This window comes from Vigna umbellata, chromosome 4 (genome assembly GCF_029865625.1).
Source record: "Vigna umbellata cultivar VRB3 chromosome 4, Vumbellata_1.0, whole genome shotgun sequence".
Classification (NCBI taxonomy): Eukaryota; Viridiplantae; Streptophyta; class Magnoliopsida; order Fabales; family Fabaceae; genus Vigna; species Vigna umbellata.
Window position 1 is genome coordinate 30992489 of NC_142168.1, and position 26777 is coordinate 31019265.

At 37.6% G+C, this 26777-nt stretch overlaps 1 protein-coding gene across 1 annotated transcript in view; it reads right to left on the reverse strand.

The window, feature by feature from the left end:
* Nucleotides 1-26777, reverse strand: part of LOC148199886 (PR5-like receptor kinase) — a 27063-nt gene extending 286 nt beyond the window's left edge. Inside the window, exons 1-6 of the mRNA XM_088114447.1 lie at nt 26579-26777; nt 25611-25721; nt 5390-5668; nt 4031-4150; nt 1445-1492; nt 1-995 (exon numbers count right to left, since the gene is read on the reverse strand). The exon at nt 1-995 is cut by the window's left edge and continues 286 nt beyond it. Of these exons, the coding sequence (XP_087970573.1) occupies nt 1-995; nt 1445-1492; nt 4031-4150; nt 5390-5668; nt 25611-25721; nt 26579-26702 (1677 nt within the window). The 5' untranslated portion in view covers nt 26703-26777. The remainder of the gene's footprint in view (nt 996-1444; nt 1493-4030; nt 4151-5389; nt 5669-25610; nt 25722-26578) is intronic.

The window sequence follows — 26777 nt, forward strand, 5'->3', positions numbered from 1 at the left end:
CGTAGGTCTATCATTTGGAAAGGTTTGAATGCACCATAAACCTACTATGCTCATTCGCTTTGCGATCTCATTTTCTTCAGTGCTCATCACTTCATCAGGTCTTAAATCCTTGTCCAGGGCAAGCCTCTTGTGCACCAAATGTGGGAAGTATATCTCACTTGTATGACTCACTTCAGCATCAATGTTCTTCCTCCCTCCTACCATTTCCAGCAACATCATCCCATAACTGTAAACATCTGACTTATGTGAAACTCCACCAAATTGTCTATTGCACATTTCTGGAGCCACATACCCCATTGTTCCTCTAGTATCTGCCATGGAAATAATGCTCTCTTTTCTGGGACACAGCTTTGCTAACCCAAAATCTGATATCTTTGGACACAAGTTCTCATCCAAAAGAATATTATGTGGTTTTATATCAAAATGTAAAATTCGAGTGTTGCATCCTCTGTGTAGGTACTCCAACCCTCGAGCTGTTCCTATCGAGATTTGGTATAAATTCTCCCAACTCAACGATGTTATGGTTTCTGTCCCTCTTTTGTAGATAAACTTTTCCAGAGAACCATTAGCCATGAACTCATAGATGAGAGCTTTCTTGCTACCTTCAAAGCAAAATCCAAGAAGTGACACAATGTTGACATGAGAGGTTCGACTGATGCTAGCAACCTCATTCATAAATTCTTCTCCATTTCTTTTGGATCCATTCAATAGTTTTACAGCCACAGGGATGCCTGAGGGTAGTTGTCCTTTGTACACTGCACCGAAACCACCTTGACCAAGTTTAACTTTGAGGGAATTCGTCATCTTCTTGACTTCTGCAAATTTGTATCTTTTTTGTGACACGGCTCCATGAACTTTTAAGAATGCTTCAATATCTTGGTCATTCTTTGTGGTCAAACAACATCTGATCAGTGGAGTAAATAACTTGTATCTAAAGCAACAAACTATGATACATATAATGAATACTCCCATTACCACACCCCCACTTGCAACACCTGCGCTAACAAGTATAGTAACAAAGTTATGAGTTAATATATAAGAAATATCTCTTTTATTTTGGAAAATTATTTCTATTAGTTTATATACCTCTAGGAATCTAACCCTAAATAAATGCGGCTTGTGTAGGATAAAACCCCTTTTCAATATGCTCCAAAAAGTGTAACTTTTCCACAAAAATCATTCGTGCCTCTCCATTCAATTTCTTCAATTTTAAGATATTATATGACATCCATGATGCTGGCCTCTAAACCTATACAAATAGGGTGAGTTTTGCATTATCTGTTCTTTCTTCAGGCACTAAACTGTTTATATTATTATTGAAAGGGACAGCTTTCTCTATTTAAAAGAATTTTGAGGTTATGTACAAATATGCGTTCATTTGTATTCATAAAAAACTACAAGTATAAGGATAATAGTGAAAGTATATGGATAATAGATTTATTACCTATAATGACTTTGCTTTTCCAAACTTGGTGTTTATTTGTAATAATAACTGCAATAAAAGGAGCCATCATCAGAAGTCTTCTAGGAAGATTACATAGGTTGCAAGAAAATATCCTATTTGACAGTAATAACTTGAAAATTACGTGCAGATACTGTGTTATAAATTACTGGAGATAGTATTTGTAAAATCCCAGAAAATATAGTATTTTAAAAGTGATAATAGTTTAAAAATAGTGAAACTTAGTTATTTTAATATTAAATGATTTATTTATAAATAGTTTTGTTTTTAAACGGATTTCATTATTTTAAAACATATCATCTCTCTAGAAACCACTTTTCTAGAGTTCTTTACCTTCTTTCTAAGAGTTCTGATTCCTAAGTTATCTCTTTGACGATCAGGAAATATCTAATCGATCACGATGACGATGTCTATATTTTTATCCGATCAATTTATGCCATAGAGCAAGTAAGCTTCTATCCCTATTATTATTATTAGATTTCAATATGTGATTTTGTCCAAGAATCTTCCTTTGCATGTGGCTATTCTTGATTAAATTGAGGTCCTAAGGACTTTGTCCAACCATCATTCGGTATTTTGTAAGTTCGTTTAGAGTTTCCTTGTGTTTCAAGCAATCTGTGGAACGTTCCTTGAGTTGAACAGTGGTCTTGTGAGGTAAGAGAAGATATACCTTGTCTTAGTTGTGTTTGTATTATAAATTGGATATCTCTGAGTTATAGATGATTTTGAGAAATTGGTATGATTGGGTGTATAATATGTTTGTTTAATTGATGATTTTGATAGTATGATGTTGAATATAAATGGTATGATGTGTTTGTGATGATTAATATTGTTTTGATTGAGTGTGATAATGATGTTTTAGTGTTTGAAATTGATTTGAAGTGGTTGTGTGAAGTATTGGTCAAGTTACTTGGGTTTCAAGCTTACAAAATGGGTTTTGAGTGGTAAGATTTTCAAATAAGTGGTGAGATTTTGAAATAAGTGGTATAAACTGTTTTGAAGAGTTTAAAGTATATTTTGAGATCAATTATGACTTGTCTAGAAGTTTATATTAGAAAAATTTGTCATGAAAGTGAAAATATCATCATAGTTTGACTTTCTTGTTCATTTTGGAGGTTTAGGTGTTGAAAATTGAAAGTACGAAGGCTAAGATGAAACTAAGGTTTTGGAGGGTGCTAACAAGTGTATTTAGATTTGTCTATGCAGTGGGTAAACTGATATGTGAGTTAGAAAGTGTAGAATTAAATTTGGGTAGTTTGAGGAAGTGAATTTGGGTTTTAAAGTGTCAAATTGAGTTACAGTAGGGTTTTCAAAGTTTTCTTAAGATCTGTAGGGTCCTAAAGACATTTAGAACTTGCGGGTAAAGTGTTCAAAGTGAGAAAATTGGGAATTGATCTTACTGATAGCGCCTGAGCGCCCAATTCCAAAGGCGTCAACGTTGAGCAGTAGCCCCTCTAATGCTGTTGGGTGTCATTTCATTTGTTTTTGGGGGGTTTTGGACCCTTCAGAGTTGTTGGTGAGAGTTTCAAAGTTGTTTTCCTTACCTAAATATGAGTATTAAAATGCCTTGTATGAGTGTTTTTATTTCTTTAATGTATGATTAGTAGTCTCATATATTGGTGTACTATGTGAATGTGAAGTGATCAAAATGGTTTTAAAGGTATGAAAGAGAGTTCTAAGGAGAAACTTATCAGTGGTGGTTTCATGTATCATTAGTATGAATATAAGGAGCTCAGTCTTGGGGGTTATCTTGACACTCTAATGGTCTTTCATTCTCAAGTAGAGAAGATTGACACATGTGGTGAGAGTAGCAGGAGGTCTTAGTCTTGGGTGCTTCCAGTATGATCCAAGGCGTGAAACAAACTAACCTTGTGAGTGTGGTAGGGTGAAAACCATTAGCAATGGCTTTGCAAAGGAGTAGAAGCCACCACAAGTGCACAACTCGTCATAGATTGACATGCATTCTAAGTCCGGATAGTCCAATTAAAGTATTGTCATGTGTAAAGTGTTTGATTGGTTAAATTTTGTTATATGTACATGTGTGGAATGTTTAAAACATTTAAGTATATTATGAAATGTTTTGTATCACCAGCTTATCCTTGTTTTTGTGTTTTGTCTATTTGTGTTGTTTTTTCTTTTGCAATGATCACCTTAATCGGTGTGAGCTTAGGAAATGGTCATCTTTTCAGATGATTGCGGTTGATTGAGAGAGAAGCAACATGATAGATAGTTTTTTTTTTTGCTTTTCAAGAATAAAATCTTTTGCTCTATATTAGTCTCAGGTTTTTTTATAAATTATCATGTATGTATGTTTTATTTTAGTAGTTTTACACTATGAAAATTTTCATAGAGTATTTAGATTATAATTTTTGTTACTGTATTTTAAATTGTTGAAGAGTCATATTTGACTAGAAAACACAAATTATATTATATATAAATAACCATGTTTAAGAAGTGGAGTTGCTATTACCATAATGAATGTAAGTTATCGGTGTTCTTAATATCATTGTTATCACTCTGAGATATAAGAGAAAGAATAATAGAGAGATGAAAGATAATAAAACTGACCTAATGGGGTTATTTGTTTTGGTGTTGATGATGGTGATAATGAAGGAGCAGGCAATGGTGCTTTTGATGGTGCTTTTGATGGTGCTTTTGATGGTGCTGGACTTTCCTTTGAATTTGATCCTAGTTAAGAGTTTGATTTTGATACTGATGATAATCAATATATAGAAAATATATAAACTGACGTATTAAGATGGAAAAAAAAATACTTGATTAGTAAACATAAAAATATTGATTATTAGGGGTTGACCAATTGTATTATTCAGAACCTATACAACTATTATTACGGTTTTATTATTCAGCAACTATTTAGAGTATATTTGGAAAATTTCTTAGAAATTCTTTTTAAAAAGAAAAAACTAAATAAACCTCTATAAGATAAAATAGCTTGTGTTTGGGATAGAAAGACTATTTTAAGAAAACACAAGCTATTTTAAGAGGTGACATTTTTAACAAAATATTTTTTGTTAAAAGTTTAGGACTGGTCTGGCCCCTTTTTAAAGCAAATCATAAACCCTGTCACGTATTCTAACTTATTTCTACACCACTAAGATTCTATTACTCGTGGTGGAAAGTAATTAAAAAAATGCTGAGTACCCTTTTCTTCCGAATTCAAATACAAACAAATAAAAAAAAGTTGAGTAATATTATTTTATTTAAGAAAAATAAAAATAAAATCTCAAATAAAGGAAATTTAATAAATATATTAATTATTATCAAATAAAATAGAAAGCAAATGATATTTATGAACTTTTCTATTCTATCATATTTTAGTTTAGAGAGTATATATATATATGCTAATATAATAAATCTATAAAGAGAGACAAGAAGGTACGTTGACAAGCAATGTCATAAATACAAATCAGGTATAAGTATGACGGTTTAAATCGTTATAAAAACAACAATATCATAATTATAGCAACTAAGGTATATGTAGGTAAGCATACATTTTCAAGAAAAAAATATCTTATAAAATGGACTCAAAATAATAAGATATTTATAAGTATGTATTTAAGTTCATATCTGAGTTAAAAATGATAAAGTTACAGATCATATAAAATAAAAGATTTATAAACTCATTATTTTAAGATTTTTAATTAAAAATTGTCTCAAATATCTTAGGTAAATAAAATTCAAGTCACACGTATTATAATCTCTTCCAAATAACTCTTCAAATAAAAATATAAACTCATCAATATGTAATGTAAGAAGTTGTAAGAGAAGTTATTGGAGTTGTAAAGATAATGAAAAGCTATAATTTATGAGAATTAAAAGAAAAGAAGAAGCCATATATATCTTCTTGATGCATGAGAGGTATGGTCCGATTACTTAACACATGAAGCTCAGCAAGCATTGTATTACCACTTTGGTTTCCTCTGATGAGCACATGAGGATCAGGAAGAACTGTATTACCACTTTGGTTTCCTCTGATGAGCACATGAGGATCAGGAAGAACTGTATTACCACTTTGGTTTCCTCTGATGAGCACATGAGGATCAGGAAGAACTGTATTACCACTCTGGTTTCTTGTACTTAACACACGATTGATTTCAGCAACTGGTAAATTAGGACTGGTATAATTCACAGCTGCCTCGTTAGCAGATTCATCACTTCCCGAAGACTGTGTGATACTGCTGCAGTCTGTTTATGACAAAATTTATCACTATTATTTTGGATACAATATATATATATATATTAAATAACAATCAAATATAATAATAATTTATGCGTTGGTAAAATAATTCTTTTAATAAATATTGAAATCATGTTAATAAAAAAGCCAATTCAAAGAAAACATGGGACAATTGTTATAAATATTTAGACAAAAAGATGTAAGCTTAAGTTTAATGAGAAATTGGTATTTTTTTATGATAAATGATGGAATAAGAGAAAATTAAAGATTTTTTTTTTGAGAATGTTAAAATCATATAATTCACTTAATATAATAAATGTCGGGTGGTTTTGGGATTGAGAGATATTTAACCAATAAAATATGAGATATAAGTCAAATTTAAACTAGAAATTGACATCGCTTCCCATAAAAAAAATTAACATAATAATTATAGGTCAGTCTGTTCCACAATAGTAGATCTCCCTCAACACACATTTTAAAATCTCTCAAAATATCTTTAACATAGGAAGAGTCTTGTAGTTGTTTGAATCAAATATAGGAACAGTGTTGTTTGAATAAATTATCAAAGTGAATCTTCAATTCTCATATTACTCTTAAATTTTTCAAGATTGATTCATTAAAATAATATCAACAGTTCTGAAACATGACCGACAAAATGATATATTATCATACATAATCTCGTATAGAATTTATTGTAAGAGTAACATAACATCAATATATATATATATATACCGGGTTTTGGTAGACAAAAATACTCTTATATATCATGGATTCTAAATTTTAAGGTTAAAGTATTTTAATAATTTTCATTATCAAAATTAAAAAAAAAGAAACCCTATACCCTTACTCACCTCCCTCATTCCTCTCAACTCTTTCTCTTTCATCTCTCTCACTTATTATTTTTTATTATCATGGAAGAGTATTTTTTATTTTTTCCAAGTCAATTATCAATTCCTTTATGCTTATGAAAATTGGATAAAACTAGATAAGACAAAAATTATAAAATGAAAACTCATTATAAAATCATTTTTTGTAAGATTGTTTAACCATCAATGTTTCTTAATTTTTTAAGTTGGGCTACCATAACATGACAGAGAAAAGCTTGCAGTGAGAGAGATGAAAGAGAAAGGGTTGACAGGAATGAGGGAGGTGAGTAATGATTTTGGGGTTTCTTTTTTTTAGTTTTGAGAATAAAAATTATTAAAATACCCTTAACCTTAAAACTTAGAATCCATGATATATAAGGGTATTTTTGTCTACTAAAACTCGATACACATTGCTAAAATGTAACAACTGAAAAACAAACCTAGGCGCGTTAGCAAACCCCACATATATATATATATATATGTATATATATGTATATATATGTATATATATGTATATATATATGTATATATATATATATATATGTATATATATATATATATATATGTATATATATATATATATGTATATATATACATATATATATATACATATATATATATATATATACATATATACATATATATACATATATATATATACATATATATATATACATATATATATATATATATACATATATATATATATATACATAGGCTTAATTACCTACTTAGTCCCCATGTTAGGAGGTAATTTTCTGTTTAGTACCCGGTTTTAAAAATGTAGGCATTTGGTACCTATGTTTTGAAATTTGTATCAATTCAATCCTATCCAGTTAACGGCGTTATAATTGATGCGAGAAATTAAGGACGTTAATGAAGATGCATTCAAACATTTGATAGCTATTCCACCCAAGCTATCATTAACGTCCTTAATTTCTCGCATCAATTATAACGCCGTTAACTGGATAAGATTGAATTGATACAAATTTCAAAACATAGGTACCAAATGCCTACATTTTTAAAACTGGGTACTAAACAGAAAATTACCTCCTAACATGAGAACTAAGTAGGTAATTAAGCCTATATACATATATATATATATATATATATATACATATATACATACATATATACATACATATATATATATACATACATATATATATATACATACATATATATATATACATACATATATATATATACATACATATTGTCGCAACCGGAATCGCGACGGGACGACGATCCAAAAAAAGAAACGGGTTTTAAAAAGAGATTTTGGAGTCGCCACCATAGTTTATTATGGAAAACTATGGAAAAACCTCAAAACGATAAAGCACGGTCCACGAAAACCAAAGATTGGGTTCGGGAGTCGGTTACGCGTGGGGAAGGTGTTAGCACCCCACAACGCCTGCCCTAAGGCAGTACCTTTAACTAAATGCATGAATATGATGTGGTTTTTCAAAGTGTTTAATTATCCCCTAAAATAAAATTCTAAATAAACAAAATATATTTTTTAGTTTTTTGGGCCCGACAAGGATTGACCTTGCTCCTACGTATTCTCATTCAAAATGAGAAATCAGGGTTACGTAGTTCTAGCTGAAAGACTGTTTGTTTGTTTGAAAAAGCAGATGTTTTTAATTTTTGGAGATTTTTATGTTTTTAATATTTTCGAGAAAAAGAAGGTAATGAGTACTAGGCCGACGCGAACGGTCGCACGAGTACTCATACCTTTAAAATGATATTTAAATATTTTTAATTATTTTTGAAAAGAGAGATAACGATATTAAGCACTAGGACGATGCGAACGATCACACGAGCACTCATACCGTTATCTACTTATTTAGGAAGACTTAAAAGTATTGAGTGCTAGGCTGATGCGGACGATCGCATGAGCACTCATACCATTATTTAATTTTTTAGATTGAAGAGATTAAGTACTAGGCTGATGCGGACGATCGCACGAGTACTTATATCATTATTTAATTATTTAGATAAGACCTGAGAGTATTGAGTGCTAGGCTGATGCGGACGATCGCACGAGCACTCATACCCTCGTTTAATAATACGTAAATAAGAGAGAAAGGTATTGAACACTAGGACGATGCGAGCGATCACACGAGTGTTCAACCTTTAAAACATATTTTTGTAATTTTTATTTAAGAAAAAGAAAAGGTTTTTAGCACAAGGACGACGCGAGCGGTCACACGTGTGCTTAAACCTTTTCAAAATATTTTTATTTGATTTTTAACTTTTGTAAAAGAAAAGGAAAAGATTTTCAGCACAAGGCCTACGCGAGCGGTCGCACGTGTGCTTAAACCTTTTCAAAATATTTTTATTTGATTTTTAACTTTTTGTAAAAGAAAAGGAAAAGATTTTCAGCACAAGGCCTACGCGAGCGGTCGCACGTGTGCTTAAACCTTTTCAAAATATTTTTATTTGATTTTTAACTTTTGTAAAAGAAAAGGAAAAGATTTTCAGCACAAGGCCTACGCGAGCGGTCGCACGTGTGCTTAAACCTTTTCAAAATACTTTTATTTGATAAAAATAAAAGACAAGATCTAGGAGTGGGGTTATCATACAAGGGGTTACATACAGTAAAAACTAATAACCAAACAAATACTAATAAAAACAAAAGCATAAAAATGAAGCAAGAGAAACAGCCCAACAAAACTAGGGGTGTAGAGATCAAAAACCAGAGGTGCGGAGTAAAGTTGAGGTCCTCTGGTTTGGGTCAAAGTCCTTTTTCTCCAACTTTGAATCTGCCAAGGTGTAAAGATGAAAATGGAGGTGTATCCAGTGTCCAGGTCCAATTCTTTTTACTTGCAGAAACAGAATGGGTTTCAGCCCATATGGCAGGGGGGTGCGAATGGAGTTGCGCGTGTGGCAGGGAGTAAAAGGAAGCAACCCACACCAGGCCCAAGGCCTCTTAACCCTAATCAGAAACCCATTAGGGGTTCCTCCAACTTCATCTCATTTGTGAGAGCAGCACCAAGACCCAGGGTCTTCTCCTCTGAAAGACAGAAAACAGAGACGCTCATCTCTGCCACCCACGGCCATGACTCAGCCTCCACACAAACCGGCCACCGCTAGCCGCGGTTCGCGGTGTCGTCAACGACGACACCCGCCACTGGAACCATCGCCGGCCACAACACCAGGTTCCACTTCTTCTTCTCTTCGCGCATGAGAGAAAAACGCTCCCATTCATCGCCGACCAACGCTTCCACCGAAACCAGCCACTGCGCCACCACCTCTTCCAGTCTTGGCGTCGGCGACAACCCCAAACGCCACCGGAACGTCTCCAACCGCGGCGCCATTGCCTCTCTCTCGTCCCTCTTCGAAAACGACGACCCAGGGAGGGGTTCGCCTTCGTCGCGCATGCACATGGGTCGCCTCCTTCAATCAGACCACCGCGAACCTCCTTCGTGGCGTCGCCAGTAATCACGCGCACCGCCAGAACTCGTGTCGGCCCAAGTTCCGCTCCGCCAACTCCTTCTCTTCTCCGCCTCTTCGCGCGCGAGAGAGAGACTCTCGCCCCTCGATGCCACCCTCAGTGAGGTCAACCACCGCAGGCCGTCGCGGCATCATTCCTTCTTCCCCTCCTTTTTATCAATTATTGATTGGTTCAGTATTGTTTGATATTTTGTCTACTGGATTGGGAACAATTATTGTGTGTTGTGCGCATATGGGTCCATTCTGCTCTGTGTATTGATTGAGTGCTTGGATTGATTCTCTTTTCTTTGCAGGAAAAAGGTATTTGGGGGATTTTGGTATTAGAAGTCAAGGCTGATGATGATAATGGGATTGGAGGTGATAAGGGGTTCTTTCGGTGTTGACAGAGTATGGGGAAGGGTAGAGAGGAGTTTGAAATTAGGCCATGGTTGGGGAATTTCCAGCAGCCGTGAGTGATGATAAATGAAGGAGAAAAAAGATCAAAAAAATGATCCGTGAGGTAATAAGGATGATGTGATGGATATGGGCTGTGAGTGTGAGTATGGAGGATGGGTGTTTGGCCATAGGTGAATGATGATGGTCATGGGGTGAGGGAATGAGGATGAAGGTTGGGGTGGTTACGGGTGTGTGTAGAGCAGAGAGGTGGTTACGGGTGTGTGTATAGCAGAGGGGTGGTTACGGGTGTGTGTGAATGATGGTGGTGTTAGAAAACGTGATGGAGTGAAAGGGAAAATGTGGTTAGGGTCGTTACGGGTCCCAGGAGCAGAGGAGTGGTGGAGAGCCAAAAAGGGATCTCTCTTGCTTCTTCTTTTTTTTTTTTTTTTTTTTTCTTTTAAAATACTGAAAATCAAATGAAATAATAAAAAAATAAAAAAAAAAACACGAAATAAAATAATAATAAAAAAAATACGAAATAAAATAATAATAAAAACAGAATTAAAATCATAAAAAAACATAAAATAAAATAAAATACAATAAAAAAGAAAGACCCATATTATTTAGTTAACCGGACGAAATTGGGTGTTGACAGCTGCCCCTCTTTACTTAGATTTTACTAGATAATATGAAAATTTGATATTTTCGTATTATCTAAGTAAAGGCTAAGTAAAGAAAGAAACACTAATTTCGTCTGGGTTTCAAAAGAGAAAGAGGAAAAATAAAAATTTATTCAAATATACATGATAACCAAACAATGAAAAAGGTGAGATTGCAACAAAAACAAGCGACCATTGCGTAGCAGAGGGCCAATAACAGAAAACTAAAACCTGGGTTTGACCATTGCCTCGCAGAGGGCCAAACTCACAGAACAGAAATTTAAATCCGACCATTGCCATGCAGAGGGCCGATCACAAAAAACTAAAACCTGGATTTGACCATTGCCTCGCAGAGGGCCAAACTCACAGAACAAAAATTTAAATCCGACCATTGCCATGCAGAGGGCCGATAACAGAAAATTAAAACCTGGATTTGACCATTGCCTCGCAGAGGGCCAAACTCACAGAACAGAAATTTAAATCTGACCATTGCCATGCAGAGGGTCGATAACAAAAAATTAAAACCTGGATTTGACCATTGCCTCGCAGAGGGCCAAACTCACAGAACAGAAATTTAAATCTGACCATTGCCATGCAGAGGGTCGATAACAAAAAATTAAAACCTGGATTTGACCATTGCCTCGCAGAGGGCCAAACTCACAGAACAAAAATTTAAACCCGACCATTGCCATGCAGAGGGTCGATAACAGAAAAATTAAAACCTGGATTTGACCATTGCCTCGCAGAGGGCCAAACTCACAGAACAGAAATTTAAAATCTGACCATTGCCATGCAGAGGGTCAATAACAGAAAACTAAAACCTGGATTTGACCATTGCCTCGCAGAGGGCCAAACTCACAGAACAGAAATTTAAATCTGACCATTGCCATGCAGAGGGTCGATAACAAAAAATTAAAACCTGGATTTGACCATTGCCTCGCAGAGGGCCAAACTCACAGAACAAAAATTTAAACCCGACCATTGCCATGCAGAGGGTCAATAACAGAAAACTAAAACCTGGATTTGACCATTGCCTCGCAGAGGGCCAAACTCACAGAACAGAAATTTAAATCCGACCATTGCCATGCAGAGGGTCGATAACAGAAAACTAAAACCTGGATTTGACCATTGCCTCGCAGAGGGCCAAACTCACAGAACAGAAATTTAAAATCTGACCATTGCCATGCAGAGGGTCGATAACAAAAAACTAAAACCTTGAGTTTAAGGTGCCAGGTGAAACTGGGCTTGGGGGCCAGTATGGAAACTGGGCTTTCAAATTTTGAAATTTGTAATTTTGTGAAATGCCTTTTTTCTTTTTTTTTTTTGTTTTTTGTTTTTTTTTTGTTTTTTTTTTTTTTTACAAAAAATTGATTTTTGAAAAGGCATTAGTGACCATTTCCAAAGAGAAGGTCCTAATATGCGAATAGGAGAAACAAAGTGTAAAGACCATGGTAGAATGTTGAAACACTAACTTAAAGGCGGTGAATAGGGTATAAGAATGTGAATGTCAAAACCCCAAAATGAGAGAAAAAACATGATCACCATGAAACAACATGACCTGACGAAAAAAAACCATAACATTATTCTTTTTGTATTTTCGAAGAAGGATTCGACAACCATTCATATGAATGAAGAGGGTTTCGATTTGAAAGATTTTCTTTTGATGGATGAATGCACACATATGGAAAACATTTGCTTTATTTTGTGTTTTGTCTCTCTTTTTTGCTTGAGTCATTCATCTTACTTGCAATCATCATCAAACTGATCTTTATTTTCAATGTTTTGTGAATTTGAGGAATGTCATACATTCGAGGTCTAATGTTTGATATGATTTCATGTTGACTTTTCCTTTCGAGACATCGACGCACACCTGCTTGAATTTACTGGCAAGTGAAGAATGAGAGCTATTTAGAATGGTTTGGAGAAGTCTGGGACAGCCACATAAGCACATCATTCCTTATACATTGCTTAAAGGAAACGAGACACCCAAAAGCTGCCCCAGTTTGGTGTTTGGGGAAATGAGCATGGGGTATGGATCTTTGAAAATTCGGGTCAAAAATTCAAGTAAGATCCGCAAAGCTGCCCCAGTCTGGGATTATGTGTCAATGAGTTGCAAGGCGAAGAATTCGTGTGAGATTCACAAATCTGCCTCAGTTTTTCGGGTATGGGTTCTTACCTGGAAGAGGTAGTGGGCATGAAAAGGATAAGTTAAAAGGATGACCCCAATTGGTCTGATTTTCTTTTGCATGCTTTTGCTTAGTTGGCAAAGAGATCCCTTCTTCCTGAGACATTACTTTTTTCTTCTTTTTTTTTTTTTTTTTTTTTTTTTTTGGACTCATTGTAAGTCATTTTGTCTTATCGCAAAATTAAGCTTTATGAAAATTTGAGCAAACATTATTCAATCTGCGTGGACTTTATTAGGCTTGTAATGTGGCCAGGGCTAGAAGGTATTGAAAGGAAGGGGTATAAAGGCCCAAATAAATGTTTGTCGGATACATTTTTTTGAAGCAAGGGTTGTCATCTGGCATTGTGTCAACTATTTGACCTTCTGAGCACTTTGCTTTCCTTGAACTCCATTTTTTTTATTTTTTCCTCATCACTTTGTGATTTTTTGTTCTTTTTTCGTTTTTGTTTACCATTTTGAAGGATTCCTCCGTTTGATCATTGAGTGCTCTTCAACTGCTTCCTAAGTTGACTCCTGCCTGATGACAATCCTTGCTTGGGAATAATTTTGAAAAAGGATTTATTTTTGGCTCAAAACAGGGTGACAATGGATATATTTTGTTTTTTTTTTTGGTAAAGAAAAAATGGCCACACATCATTTCAAATTCTGATTGCTTTCTTTTCAAAAGATTAATTCTACGACTAGATGACCTCAACATGAGTGATTTTTCCCTTTCCTTTTCTTTCTAGACCGCCCTTTTGGGTTTTCAATCTAGTGGACTTATTCTCCTTTTGAAAATTCTTTTATTTGTCTCAATGGGTTCAGGGATAACCCTACTAGCGCAAGCAAGGAAAATTTTGGCCAGGCCAATCTGCCCCAGTGTAAAGGCTTACATCATTACTAAGGGCAGTGACAGTGTTTGTTGGGGAACATCCTTTATTTTGGAACAGTGAAGAGTGAAGGTTTTCAAGCAAAATGCGCACAAACGTCTCGGGAGAAAGCGTCAAATTGTTATTTTTTGATTAAACACTTGACCTTAGAAAAACTTGACATCCCAATTTTCCTTTTGATTATTCCATTTTTTCTTTTGCTCTTTTCTATTTTCGAAAAACAAAAGTTTGACGATTTGCAAGAAAGATAAGTGACTCAAGATTGACTTCATTTCATTTTTTTCAATTTTGTTTTCCTTTTTTCCACGATACCCTTTCAGGACTCGATTTCCAGCACTACTTGGAGAAACCCTGTAGTGAATGCTCGCATCTAAAGTCATGGATGAAGACGTGATACCGATGAGCATACTTCCCAGTAGCAAGACACTCCACAACATCAAATTCACTTGTACAATGACTTATGATTTCTTGTGTGATCTTAAAGCCCACTTCGTTTCTTCATGGCATTTGTAGAGGCATTCTCAAGCCTTGCCTCAGTGTCTGGGTTAACTTTCTTCACACTTTAATCATCTTGAATGAATCAAAGTTTGCCTTTACGCTTGAACAACCAGCACTTTTGGTGGAATGACAGATAGCCACTCCATGGTAATCACCTTTTGCATCACGAGTCTTGAGGTATTGAGGCTTTAAAGGCTTCATGTAACAAGTAGAGGCCACGCCATTTTATGCAGAAGACATGGAAATGTTGCATAAGCTAGAAGGTTAGGAGTGAAACTCATAAGCCCTTTGTCTTGATCAAACATTTTTCTACCTGACAGCTTGGTAGGAAGTTGAGTTTGGGTCGAGTCTCCAATTTTTCCTCAGGCTGTTTCAAAGGGTAGGCCAACGGTATTTGAGCAGTGGGATGTGATTGAGCTCTTTCTTCTCTCCTTATCCCAGGCTTAGACCAGACCTGCTCACATTTGTTGTCATGGTAGGACCTTGTGCGATCTTTTCAATCTTCATACCAATTTCAAGTCTTTCTCTGATTATCACCAAGCTTGCAAAGCTTATGAAAACACTGCTCACCATGGCCTCACAGAAGGGTGATTGCAGAGTAGTTAGGCATGTGTCAACCATCTCGTTATCACTCATAAGAGACTTTCCTTGAGCAACAATCTCTTTCCACCTTTGGGCGTATCCTTTGTATAATTCATACTCCTTCTTCACCATGCTTCGTAGTTGTAATCAATGAGATGCCACGTCCATGTGGTATTTGTACTACCTCAAGAGAGCATCCACCAAATCTCCCCAAGACCGGATGCACGAAGATTCAAGATGAGTGCCCCAGTTTGGTGTCATGCCAGCTAATCTACCTTAGAAAAACGAATTGACCACTTTTCATCATAGGAACGCACAACCATTTTCTTTCTGTACATCATGAGATGGCTCTTGGACAAGTGGTGCCTCCGGGTAATTTAAAATTTGGGAGGTATCAGCATATCATCTGAGACTAAGCATAACCCTGCAACATTTGCAAACTTAGAGCTTCCTCCCCCTTCCATGACTCTTATCCTTTTTCCAGTATTTCAAATTTAAGCTTGTCAGCATCAACATCCACTGGTGCAACAACAATGAGGGAAAGATTTCAACTCGGGTTGCTTCGTCATTATCTTGCTCACAAGGCGTGGCTGAATCATTTCCTAGGAGACCATGAAAGTGGTTGCCCCAAGCTTGTTTCTTCCTTCAATTGCGTTATTTTTTGCCTTTTGAGTGTGAACATGCCTCAATTCCACTCCCGAGGGTGAAGTGTAATGTAGGGGAAGACCATATGAGGAGAAAATTTAGGCCTCTCGAACTCTGTATTGTAGTCGTGGTGCACACGAATCTTCAGGGCTTTGTAAGGCATTCAGAGCCTCTAAGATTTAGCTCATTTATCCCTTCAGTTGTTGGATATCGACTTTCATCCCTTCTTGAACCTCTCCTTGGTTCTCCAAGATTTATTAACTGGTTCAAGTCCTTTAGGGTATCTTGGATGTTTAGGTATATTATTTTTTTTAGATGAAACAATTTAAGAAAATGAAAATGAAAATGAAAAGAAAAAAGAAGAGACAATGTAGTTTAAATACTCTAGTCGGAAATTATAAAGCTGTGAAAATTTTGCCTTGGTATAATTTGGAAATTAACACGAAACAAAGTCAATAAGGTGGCTCATCATTCAGAAGTTCCCAAGACGTGAGACATAGGACGTATTGGTCAACCATCTCAGGCTTTAGCCATAACATTCTTCATTTCTCTTATCAGTTTCTTGCAGCAATTGAGAAATGTTTCAATCCCCTTAGGCGGGTTGATGATTGACATTACAGACTCAGCATCAGCTAAGAACTTAGGGACATTTTCAATAGCTCCATTGGCAAGGGAAGCTAGCTATGAGAGACTTCTCTTCCACTTCTTTGTAAGTTGTCCTTGTTCCACGAAATACTCTTATATAGATCATTATTTACAGATGTCTCCTCTTTAACTTGATGCTACATTTTTCCAACTTCTCAACCGTTGATCCCATCCGCTGCTCAGCACTACGAAGTTTTTTTTTTTTTTTTTTTTTTTTTTTTTTTTTTTTTTGCTTCGGTAAGGAGGGATCGACTTGAATGGTAACTTGATTGTCCTAACCCTCTCTACGATTCATTGGCCAAGGGAATCTTTATTAAAAGTCCATTATCTCGTGTCTCCTCTCAACCCCAGTGAAATGGTGTTTTAGCTACACATATACAACATAGAAGAGAGAAATGATGGATTGGGTGGTGGAAATTGGATTTTTTCCACCATGGAAGCCCCTTGGAGCAGCTGCAGCAGCGTCCCTGGTCTCCTCCCCGTTCTAGATCCCCCTTTCCAACTGCCTCTGGATTCGGATATAAAGAAGGGTACAAGAATTGAGTCACGGGTCATCTCTGGACGAGCGTCCAAATTCTGGACGAGCGGCCCAATTCTGGACGAGCGTCCAATTTTCTGGATGAGCGATAAAATTCTGGACGAGCGTCCAATTTTCTGGACGAGCGACCCAATTCTGGACGAGCGTCCTTGGACGAGCGTTGAACGAGCGCTGGACGAGCATTCTCTTGGTGACGAGCGTCCACTTGCTGGACTAACGTGCTTCTGCTGGACCAACGTGGACGAGCGTCCCAATGGACGAACGTCTCAATTCTGAACGAGCGACTGGATTCTGGACGAGCGACCACTTGTACGAGCGTTCTGGACGAGCGGCCTGCAACGAGCGTCCTCTTCCCCGACTGGACGAGCGTTCCTGGACGAGCGTCCCATTTCTGGACGAACGTGCAGACGAATGTGGACGAGCGTCCCATTTCTGGACGAGCGCTGTGTTCGGCGAGCGTCCGTGTGCGAGCGTTGGATGTCTGGACGAGCGTCCACTATCTGATCGAACGTTTTCTGCTACACGAGCGTCCACTTTCATTGTCAACGAGCGTCCGCTCGCCATGAAACGAGCGTCCGCTCGCTAAGTGACGAGCGTCCTGCACGAGCTCCCTTTCTGAACGAGCGTTAACATGTCTGGACGAGCGTCTAGGACGAGCGTCCACTTGTGCGAGCGTTCTGGACGAGCGGCTTGCAACGAGCGTCCTCTTCCCCGACTGGACGAGCGTTCCTGGACGAGCGTCCCATTTCTAGACGAACGTGCAGACGAATGTGGACGAACGTCCTCTTCTGGACGAGCGCTGTGTTCGGCGAGCGTCCGTGTGCGAGCGTTGGATGTCTGGACGAGCGTCCACTATTTGATCGAACGTTTTCTGCTGCACGAGCGTCCACTTTCATTGTCAACGAGCGTCCGCTCGCCATGAAACGAGCGTGCGCTCGCTAAGTGACGAGCGTCCTGCACGAGCTCCCTTTCTGAACGAGCGTTAACATGTCTGGACGAGCGTCTAGGACGAGCGTCCACTTGTGCGAGAGGTCTGGTCGAGCGACCACTCTTGCGACGAGCGTCCTGTGCTTCTTCTGCCGTTCGTTCTCTATCAACGAGCGTCCGCGATACTTGTGTGCGCTCGCTATATGACGAGCGTCCATTTCTACCTCGACGATCGTCCTCTCTAAGAGTCCTGGACGAACGTCCTCTTCTCACGTCATCTGGACGAACGTCTCCTTCAAAACGAGCGTCCTCTTCTGCTTCAGGACGAGCGTTGTCTTTTGAGAGCTGGACGAACGTTCACTTGGCGTCACCCTTGCGCCAAGCGTTTCTGCATGTGTGACGAGCGTTTCTGCGTGCCTTGTTGATTCATCTCTATAATTTTGTTGGAGACTCTTCCAAGCTCATTTTTAACTCCTGCAAATGATATATAATTTGCGATCTATGCTGCCAAGGGACACACCATTTAAATTGTTCTTTGTTTAAACTTGTACAAAGTTGCGCCCATTCATTTGCCCCTTTCACATTTGGTTTATACTGCCATAGCTCAAACATGGGACAGGTGGCCTTTAAGGCGTCCTCAGTCACGCGGGAGATGAACACAACATAACACTTTCCCTCCCTTCAACTCATAACAATGATTAAGGGTCCCATGAACTTCAGCCAGGATGGTAGCGACTGGATTCTCACAGCGCTCTTCGTATCCCACGAATGTATTCATAGCGGCATAGTCGACGAGGTTCTTGACATTTAGGAGAAAGCGTGACACCATAGAGGAGAAGAGCTAATACATTCGTAAACATTTCCCAATTTTCCTCTTAAGCCAAATGATGTAGGTATTCCTATAAGTATCTTTGAGGAAGGCCCCTCACTTTGCCCTTGATTGAACTCGCTTTCCAACTTCATTAGGTGTATTTTCCTGATCCTCGTTAACTACAAGATAGGAATATACTGCTCAAGGTAGTTGTAGGGAATTTTTCCTTCAAGAGGTATATCTAAGATTTGCTCGAATTCTTCTACCATAGGCACCGATTGGAAATCCCAGAAAGTGAAACATCTCAATGGTGGTTCATAAGACTGGGCTAAAAGAGTAATGGCCGGTGTTTGAACTTCCACCTCTAACAAGCTCAACAAATTCCCATACTCCTTCCTGAATGCATCCTTTTGGGTTGTCTTCATTTTCTTCAACTGTTCTCTCAAGCCATCCATATTACCCTCCTTTACTTCAATGGCTAACCTTTCCTTTAAACTGTCTGAACTTGAACCCCCCTTGACTTCATATCTTATGTTAATTTCCATTTTATCTCAAAGACTTAGTCACAAACTTATAATTTCACGACTAGAACCAGTGATAAGACCATAAAAATGCATGAGAAAAAGAAAGGAAAGAAAACAAAATGTATCAAAAGATGTAGTGATATGTACAAGTTATTGGATTTTATTAAGCAAAATGAGGGTTATAAGGCTGCACATATCTCCCTTTGTGCCCTAGATAAGGTTCAACGCTAAAGATTCAAGGTCAAGTATATGCAATTTCACAAGGATGGTCCCCTGAACTTAAAGGTCAATGGTCACTAGAGCTATGGCCCCCTTCATAGCATCTCCACAACAGTCGAGTAATCAACTAGGTGTGAAAACACATATGAAGAGAACAGACTCTAGCTGGAGTTCTCACGATAGCCAAACAGGAAGTACATCCCAGAGTGACACCGCTACACAACTCCTCTAATTCTAAGCTACGCTCAGACCCGGGTATAGGGCCCCACTCATGATATGCCAAAAGTGTGTGTGTGAAGGGAGAATATTATGCATACCCAAACCCTCACCTGCAAAACAACCAGAAAAAATCCCAGGCAGATATAAACATATTGCCTACCCTAGGGTTCAATATTCCACAGTTATTGCAGTTATTCTAAATATCAAGCATAGATAGAGAAAAGGGAAAGAAAAACACAAAGCAAAACCACACCCAATTCGCGCATCTAATTAAATGGCTCGACTCTCTAAGCGTCCCCAGTGGAGTCGCCATCTGTCGCAACCGGAATCGCGACGGGACGACGATCCAAAAAAAGAAACGGGTTTTAAAAAGAGATTTTGGAGTCGCCACCATAGTTTATTATGGAAAACTATGGAAAAACCTCAAAACGATAAAGCACGGTCCACGAAAACCAAAGATTGGGTTCGGGAGTCGGTTACGCGTGGGGAAGGTGTTAGCACCCCACAACGCCTGCCCTAAGGCAGTACCTTTAACTAAATGCATGAATATGATGTGGTTTTTCAAAGTGTTTAATTATCCCCTAAAATAAAATTCTAAATAAACAAAATATATTTTTTAGTTTTTTGGGCCCGACAAGGATTGACCTTGCTCCTACGTATTCTCATTCAAAATGAGAAATCAGGGTTATGTAGTTCTAGCTGAAAGACTGTTTGTTTGTTTGAAAAAGCAGATGTTTTTAATTTTTGGAGATTTTTATGTTTTTAATATTTTCGAGAAAAAGAAGGTAATGAGTACTAGGCCGACGCGAACGGTCGCACGAGTACTCATACCTTTAAAATGATATTTAAATATTTTTAATTATTTTTGAAAAGAGAGATAACGATATTAAGCACTAGGACGATGCGAACGATCACACGAGCACTCATACCGTTATCTACTTATTTAGGAAGACTTAAAAGTATTGAGTGCTAGGCTGATGCGGACGATCGCACGAGCACTCATACCATTATTTAATTTTTTAGATTGAAGAGATTAAGTACTAGGCTGATGCGGACGATCGCACGAGTACTTATATCATTATTTAATTATTTAGATAAGACCTGAGAGTATTGAGTGCTAGGCTGATGCGGACGATCGCACGAGCACTCATACCCTCGTTTAATAATACGTAAATAAGAGAGAAAGGTATTGAACACTAGGACGATGCGAGCGATCACACGAGTGTTCAACCTTTAAAACATATTTTTGTAATTTTTATTTAAGAAAAAGAAAAGGTTTTTAGCACAAGGACGACGCGAGCGGTCACACGTGTGCTTAAACCTTTTCAAAATATTTTTATTTGATTTTTAACTTTTGTAAAAGAAAAGGAAAAGATTTTCAGCACAAGGCCTACGCGAGCGGTCGCACGTGTGCTTAAACCTTTTCAAAATATTTTTATTTGATTTTTAACTTTTTGTAAAAGAAAAGGAAAAGATTTTCAGCACAAGGCCTACGCGAGCGGTCGCACGTGTGCTTAAACCTTTTCAAAATATTTTTATTTGATTTTTAACTTTTGTAAAAGAAAAGGAAAAGATTTTCAGCACAAGGCCTACGCGAGCGGTCGCACGTGTGCTTAAACCTTTTCAAAATACTTTTATTTGATAAAAATAAAAGACAAGATCTAGGAGTGGGGTTATCATACAAGGGGTTACATACAGTAAAAACTAATAACCAAACAAATACTAATAAAAACAAAAGCATAAAAATGAAGCAAGAGAAACAGCCCAACAAAACTAGGGGTGTAGAGATCAAAAACCAGAGGTGCGGAGTAAAGTTGAGGTCCTCTGGTTTGGGTCAAAGTCCTTTTTCTCCAACTTTGAATCTGCCAAGGTGTAAAGATGAAAATGGAGGTGTATCCAGTGTCCAGGTCCAATTCTTTTTACTTGCAGAAACAGAATGGGTTTCAGCCCATATGGCAGGGGGGTGCGAATGGAGTTGCGCGTGTGGCAGGGAGTAAAAGGAAGCAACCCACACCAGGCCCAAGGCCTCTTAACCCTAATCAGAAACCCATTAGGGGTTCCTCCAACTTCATCTCATTTGTGAGAGCAGCACCAAGACCCAGGGTCTTCTCCTCTGAAAGACAGAAAACAGAGACGCTCATCTCTGCCACCCACGGCCATGACTCAGCCTCCACACAAACCGGCCACCGCTAGCCGCGGTTCGCGGTGTCGTCAACGACGACACCCGCCACTGGAACCATCGCCGGCCACAACACCAGGTTCCACTTCTTCTTCTCTTCGCGCATGAGAGAAAAACGCTCCCATTCATCGCCGACCAACGCTTCCACCGAAACCAGCCACTGCGCCACCACCTCTTCCAGTCTTGGCGTCGGCGACAACCCCAAACGCCACCGGAACGTCTCCAACCGCGGCGCCATTGCCTCTCTCTCGTCCCTCTTCGAAAACGACGACCCAGGGAGGGGTTCGCCTTCGTCGCGCATGCACATGGGTCGCCTCCTTCAATCAGACCACCGCGAACCTCCTTCGTGGCGTCGCCAGTAATCACGCGCACCGCCAGAACTCGTGTCGGCCCAAGTTCCGCTCCGCCAACTCCTTCTCTTCTCCGCCTCTTCGCGCGCGAGAGAGAGACTCTCGCCCCTCGATGCCACCCTCAGTGAGGTCAACCACCGCAGGCCGTCGCGGCATCATTCCTTCTTCCCCTCCTTTTTATCAATTATTGATTGGTTCAGTATTGTTTGATATTTTGTCTACTGGATTGGGAACAATTATTGTGTGTTGTGCGCATATGGGTCCATTCTGCTCTGTGTATTGATTGAGTGCTTGGATTGATTCTCTTTTCTTTGCAGGAAAAAGGTATTTGGGGGATTTTGGTATTAGAAGTCAAGGCTGATGATGATAATGGGATTGGAGGTGATAAGGGGTTCTTTCGGTGTTGACAGAGTATGGGGAAGGGTAGAGAGGAGTTTGAAATTAGGCCATGGTTGGGGAATTTCCAGCAGCCGTGAGTGATGATAAATGAAGGAGAAAAAAGATCAAAAAAATGATCCGTGAGGTAATAAGGATGATGTGATGGATATGGGCTGTGAGTGTGAGTATGGAGGATGGGTGTTTGGCCATAGGTGAATGATGATGGTCATGGGGTGAGGGAATGAGGATGAAGGTTGGGGTGGTTACGGGTGTGTGTAGAGCAGAGAGGTGGTTACGGGTGTGTGTATAGCAGAGGGGTGGTTACGGGTGTGTGTGAATGATGGTGGTGTTAGAAAACGTGATGGAGTGAAAGGGAAAATGTGGTTAGGGTCGTTACGGGTCCCAGGAGCAGAGGAGTGGTGGAGAGCCAAAAAGGGATCTCTCTTGCTTCTTCTTTTTTTTTTTTTTTTTTTTTTTTTTTTCTTTTAAAATACTGAAAATCAAATGAAATAATAAAAAAATAAATAAAAAAAACACGAAATAAAATAATAATAAAAAAAATACGAAATAAAATAATAATAAAAACAGAATTAAAATCATAAAAAAACATAAAATAAAATAAAATACAATAAAAAAGAAAGACCCATATTATTTAGTTAACCGGACGAAATTGGGTGTTGACACATATATATGTATACATACATATATATGTATACATACATATATATATGTATACATACATATATATATATGTATACATACATATATATATGTATACATACATATATATATGTATACATACATATATATATATATACATACATATATATATATATATATATATACATACATATATATATATATATCTATACATACATATATATATATATATATAAAAGTCACTAATCACTAGTACAGTCAAGGGAAACAACATCGGTTATTTTAGCTCATAAACAGCGGTTCCTGAACCGAGGCATATACAGGCGAGACAAAAAGTCTACCATTTTTTGCCTCGGTTGTGGACGGAGGTAGTATTGTGGAGTCTACTGCCTCGGTTTGGACCGAGGCAATAGAGTGTTCTTTTCTTTTGCGCCAGCCTTTCCTCGCCGCATCTTCCCTCTCCCGACCACTCCATTCTAATTTATTTCCCCTTCCTCCGCCAGCCAATAGAGTGTTTTCAGAAGTTTTACCGCTTCAGCAGAGTCAGTAGGTGTATCAATTTTTTAAAAACTTTCCTTTACAACTAAGGAAGCTCTTCCCAAATTGTGCGCAACATCTAGTAAACTCTTTGCAAAGTTCTACATCATAACAGTCCCAAAAGGTTTCAGACATAGACCTGTACAACAAACTTTTTCGAAACTCAACCCAAAATCATCCATAACAGTCCCAAAATCCCCATCCCCATCCCCAACTCAGCCCAACTCGGTTGCCGTTAGAAGAACCTCTTCATGGCAGCTTCAATCTCCTGCATCGCCTGCAACATGAGAACCTTCTCGAACGCGCTCTTCGAGACGTACAACTTGGTCCAAGGAAGCGACCCTGCATCAACCCAACATAAAGCACACAGGATTTGAGCAAAGGTGGGAACTTTACGAAGCGGGCATTGAGGAAAAGGAAGAGGGTATAACGGGAAATGAAAAGAGTGATGAAAACCTAAGGATGCATTTGATTTGTGGAGCAGAGAAGGAAGCCAAGTCCATCCCCCACTTGACAGCGCGCTTGGCTTCTCGATTCAGCTCGTTCTGGCTCATCTTGGCCTCGAGATCCGCGTCAGAGGTGGATGATAGTGGAGAGTTGGGTGTTCGAAGTTTCGGACAAGACGAAGCGAGCGTGGCAAACGAGAAGCGGTGAGAGATTGGCGGTTTTTAGATGTACTGGAGTGAGGTGGTGGAGGAGAAAGAAGGTGGTTGTGGTGGTGGTGGTGGAGGGGAAGGGTGACACAAGTGCGGTGGTGGTGGAACCATGGGCAACAAGGACGCAAGCGAGAACACTGGCAGCACAGGGGGCAGCACGGCGAGCCAAGGAGTGGCAGTCGTGGACGCAAATGAAGAATGGGAGAGAACAAGGAAGAAGAAGCTACACAGAGGAATGAGAGAGCACGAGAAGAAGAAGCTGTTGGGCAGAAATGAAACGTGTGTAGGATTTTCAGAAGATGAATGGAGCTACTGCCTCGGTTACTAACGAAACCCGAGGTAATACAACCATATGGCACCGATTAAGAGCAGTACCCGAGGTATAAAGTGCCACTCAACGACCTCGGTTCCTTGAGCACAGGTGTATAGGCATCGGTTGCCTATCAAACCCAGACAATAACGCTTTTCAAAAAGTTGTCAGACAGAAAAGTCTAATTTGCAGTGCTGGTGCATAGTTATAGGTCTCGGGTCTTCTACTAACCGAGGCAATATCACCATTACGTCTCGAGTCAAGGTGTAACCAAGGTATATAGCTTTGTACGCTTCGGGTTTTGCGTAACCGAAGCGTATATGACGCGTCAAAAACCACTTTTTTTACTAGTGAATACACACAATTATGAGATGGGCAATCATTAGTATAAAATTTGAGAGTGAAAAATTAAATTAGAACACAATAATAAACTTGTTATTTAATGAAAAAATGTGTCTAACCATTTTATTGTTTTAAAGTGTTAGAAGCAACTCCATGTTTGAGAGACACGACAGAAATAATTTAGTAACTATGTTTGAAATTATATCTCATGATATATATCATTAGGTCTAACGTTACTTTGATCATTATTTATATAAAATAAATTATATAATTTGAACAGCTAAAATCTTCATGTTACTAAAATTGTTAAAAAAAATAGTATTTTGACATACACATTTTTTTTACATTCATTTAATATCACTTATAATTATTTTATCTTTATACTGTGCGTAAAATAAATATTAAAGTATTTCTACTCAAATTTTACTTTTTCAAGAACCAACTTTTACTATCACAGCAAAACAAACAAACATAAAATGAGCATAGTTAAAATAATAAAAGAAAAAACTAAATTACATACTTTTCCTATCTCCGCAAACCATGATGACATTATCCAGTTTAATGTGGTCTTCATCATTGCTTTTATCCACTATTTTATTTGTTGTCCACTCCCTGTTAAAGTGCTTTATACCTGCACAGTAATTATATTTTAAAAATACACTTTAATTCATGAAAATGAGTGAATTTTAATTTTAATTTTTTTATAAAAATATCATTTATAAATAAAATTGTCATTTTATAGAACTACAATAGCTTCAATGATACGATTGTATACTTTTATATTTATTTGACAAAAATAAAATAAAATAGTTATAAAGAAATAAATTTGTATAACTTTAAAAAAAAGAAAAGAATAAAAATTAAAAAAGATAATATCAAATAGATGTAAAAATTTTATGTCTGTTATTTTTTTTAGAATATGTTTACGATGTGCTCTTGGCTTATGTATATATAATATGCCTTCGAGAATATGCGTATGATAAAGAAACAATAGAACTTTTCATCTCTTGTAGACTTTTTTTCCCTGTAAATATTTTATATAAAAAATTAAAATAAAATTAAGTCTCTATGTAATTTGTTTTAAATTTTATAAAATATTCACAGAAAAAAAATCCCAGAATATGAAAATTTTAGTATAATTCTTAGACATTTCAAAAGCATAGACAAGACACAAACGGAGGTGAGGATGAAAAAAAAACAAAAATAAAACTAAGAGAAATTAAACATATTAGTTGTGATAATAGAATGATAATAAATAATTAATCCAACCATTTTTGAAATCTCTTTTTTTCTACACACCAAACTACACATTGTTTTTCTCATTCTTGCGGTTCTTCGTCTTCTATTTCTTAGCATCCAAATAAAGTTTTAGAAGTGTTGAAGCAACGTAACTAAGCAAAAGCTTTAGCTACGGAAATAGAAATGAAAACCTGAAATCTGCATATGCACAAAAGCTTCTGATACATGTGATTACAAAGGAAAACATACCCTGAAACACAGACCAAGTGTTGAAACTGACATGACTGCTACTGCTACTTGGAAGAATAAGTGTTGAAGTTAAAGAGAAGAGGAATAGAGGGACACTGCAGGGGATCATGATGAGGAAAACCATAAGCTTCTATGCACATGGAAAATGGCAAAATTTCAGGTAGCTTCTTCTTCAACTTAAAGGAGTTATAGTGCTTGT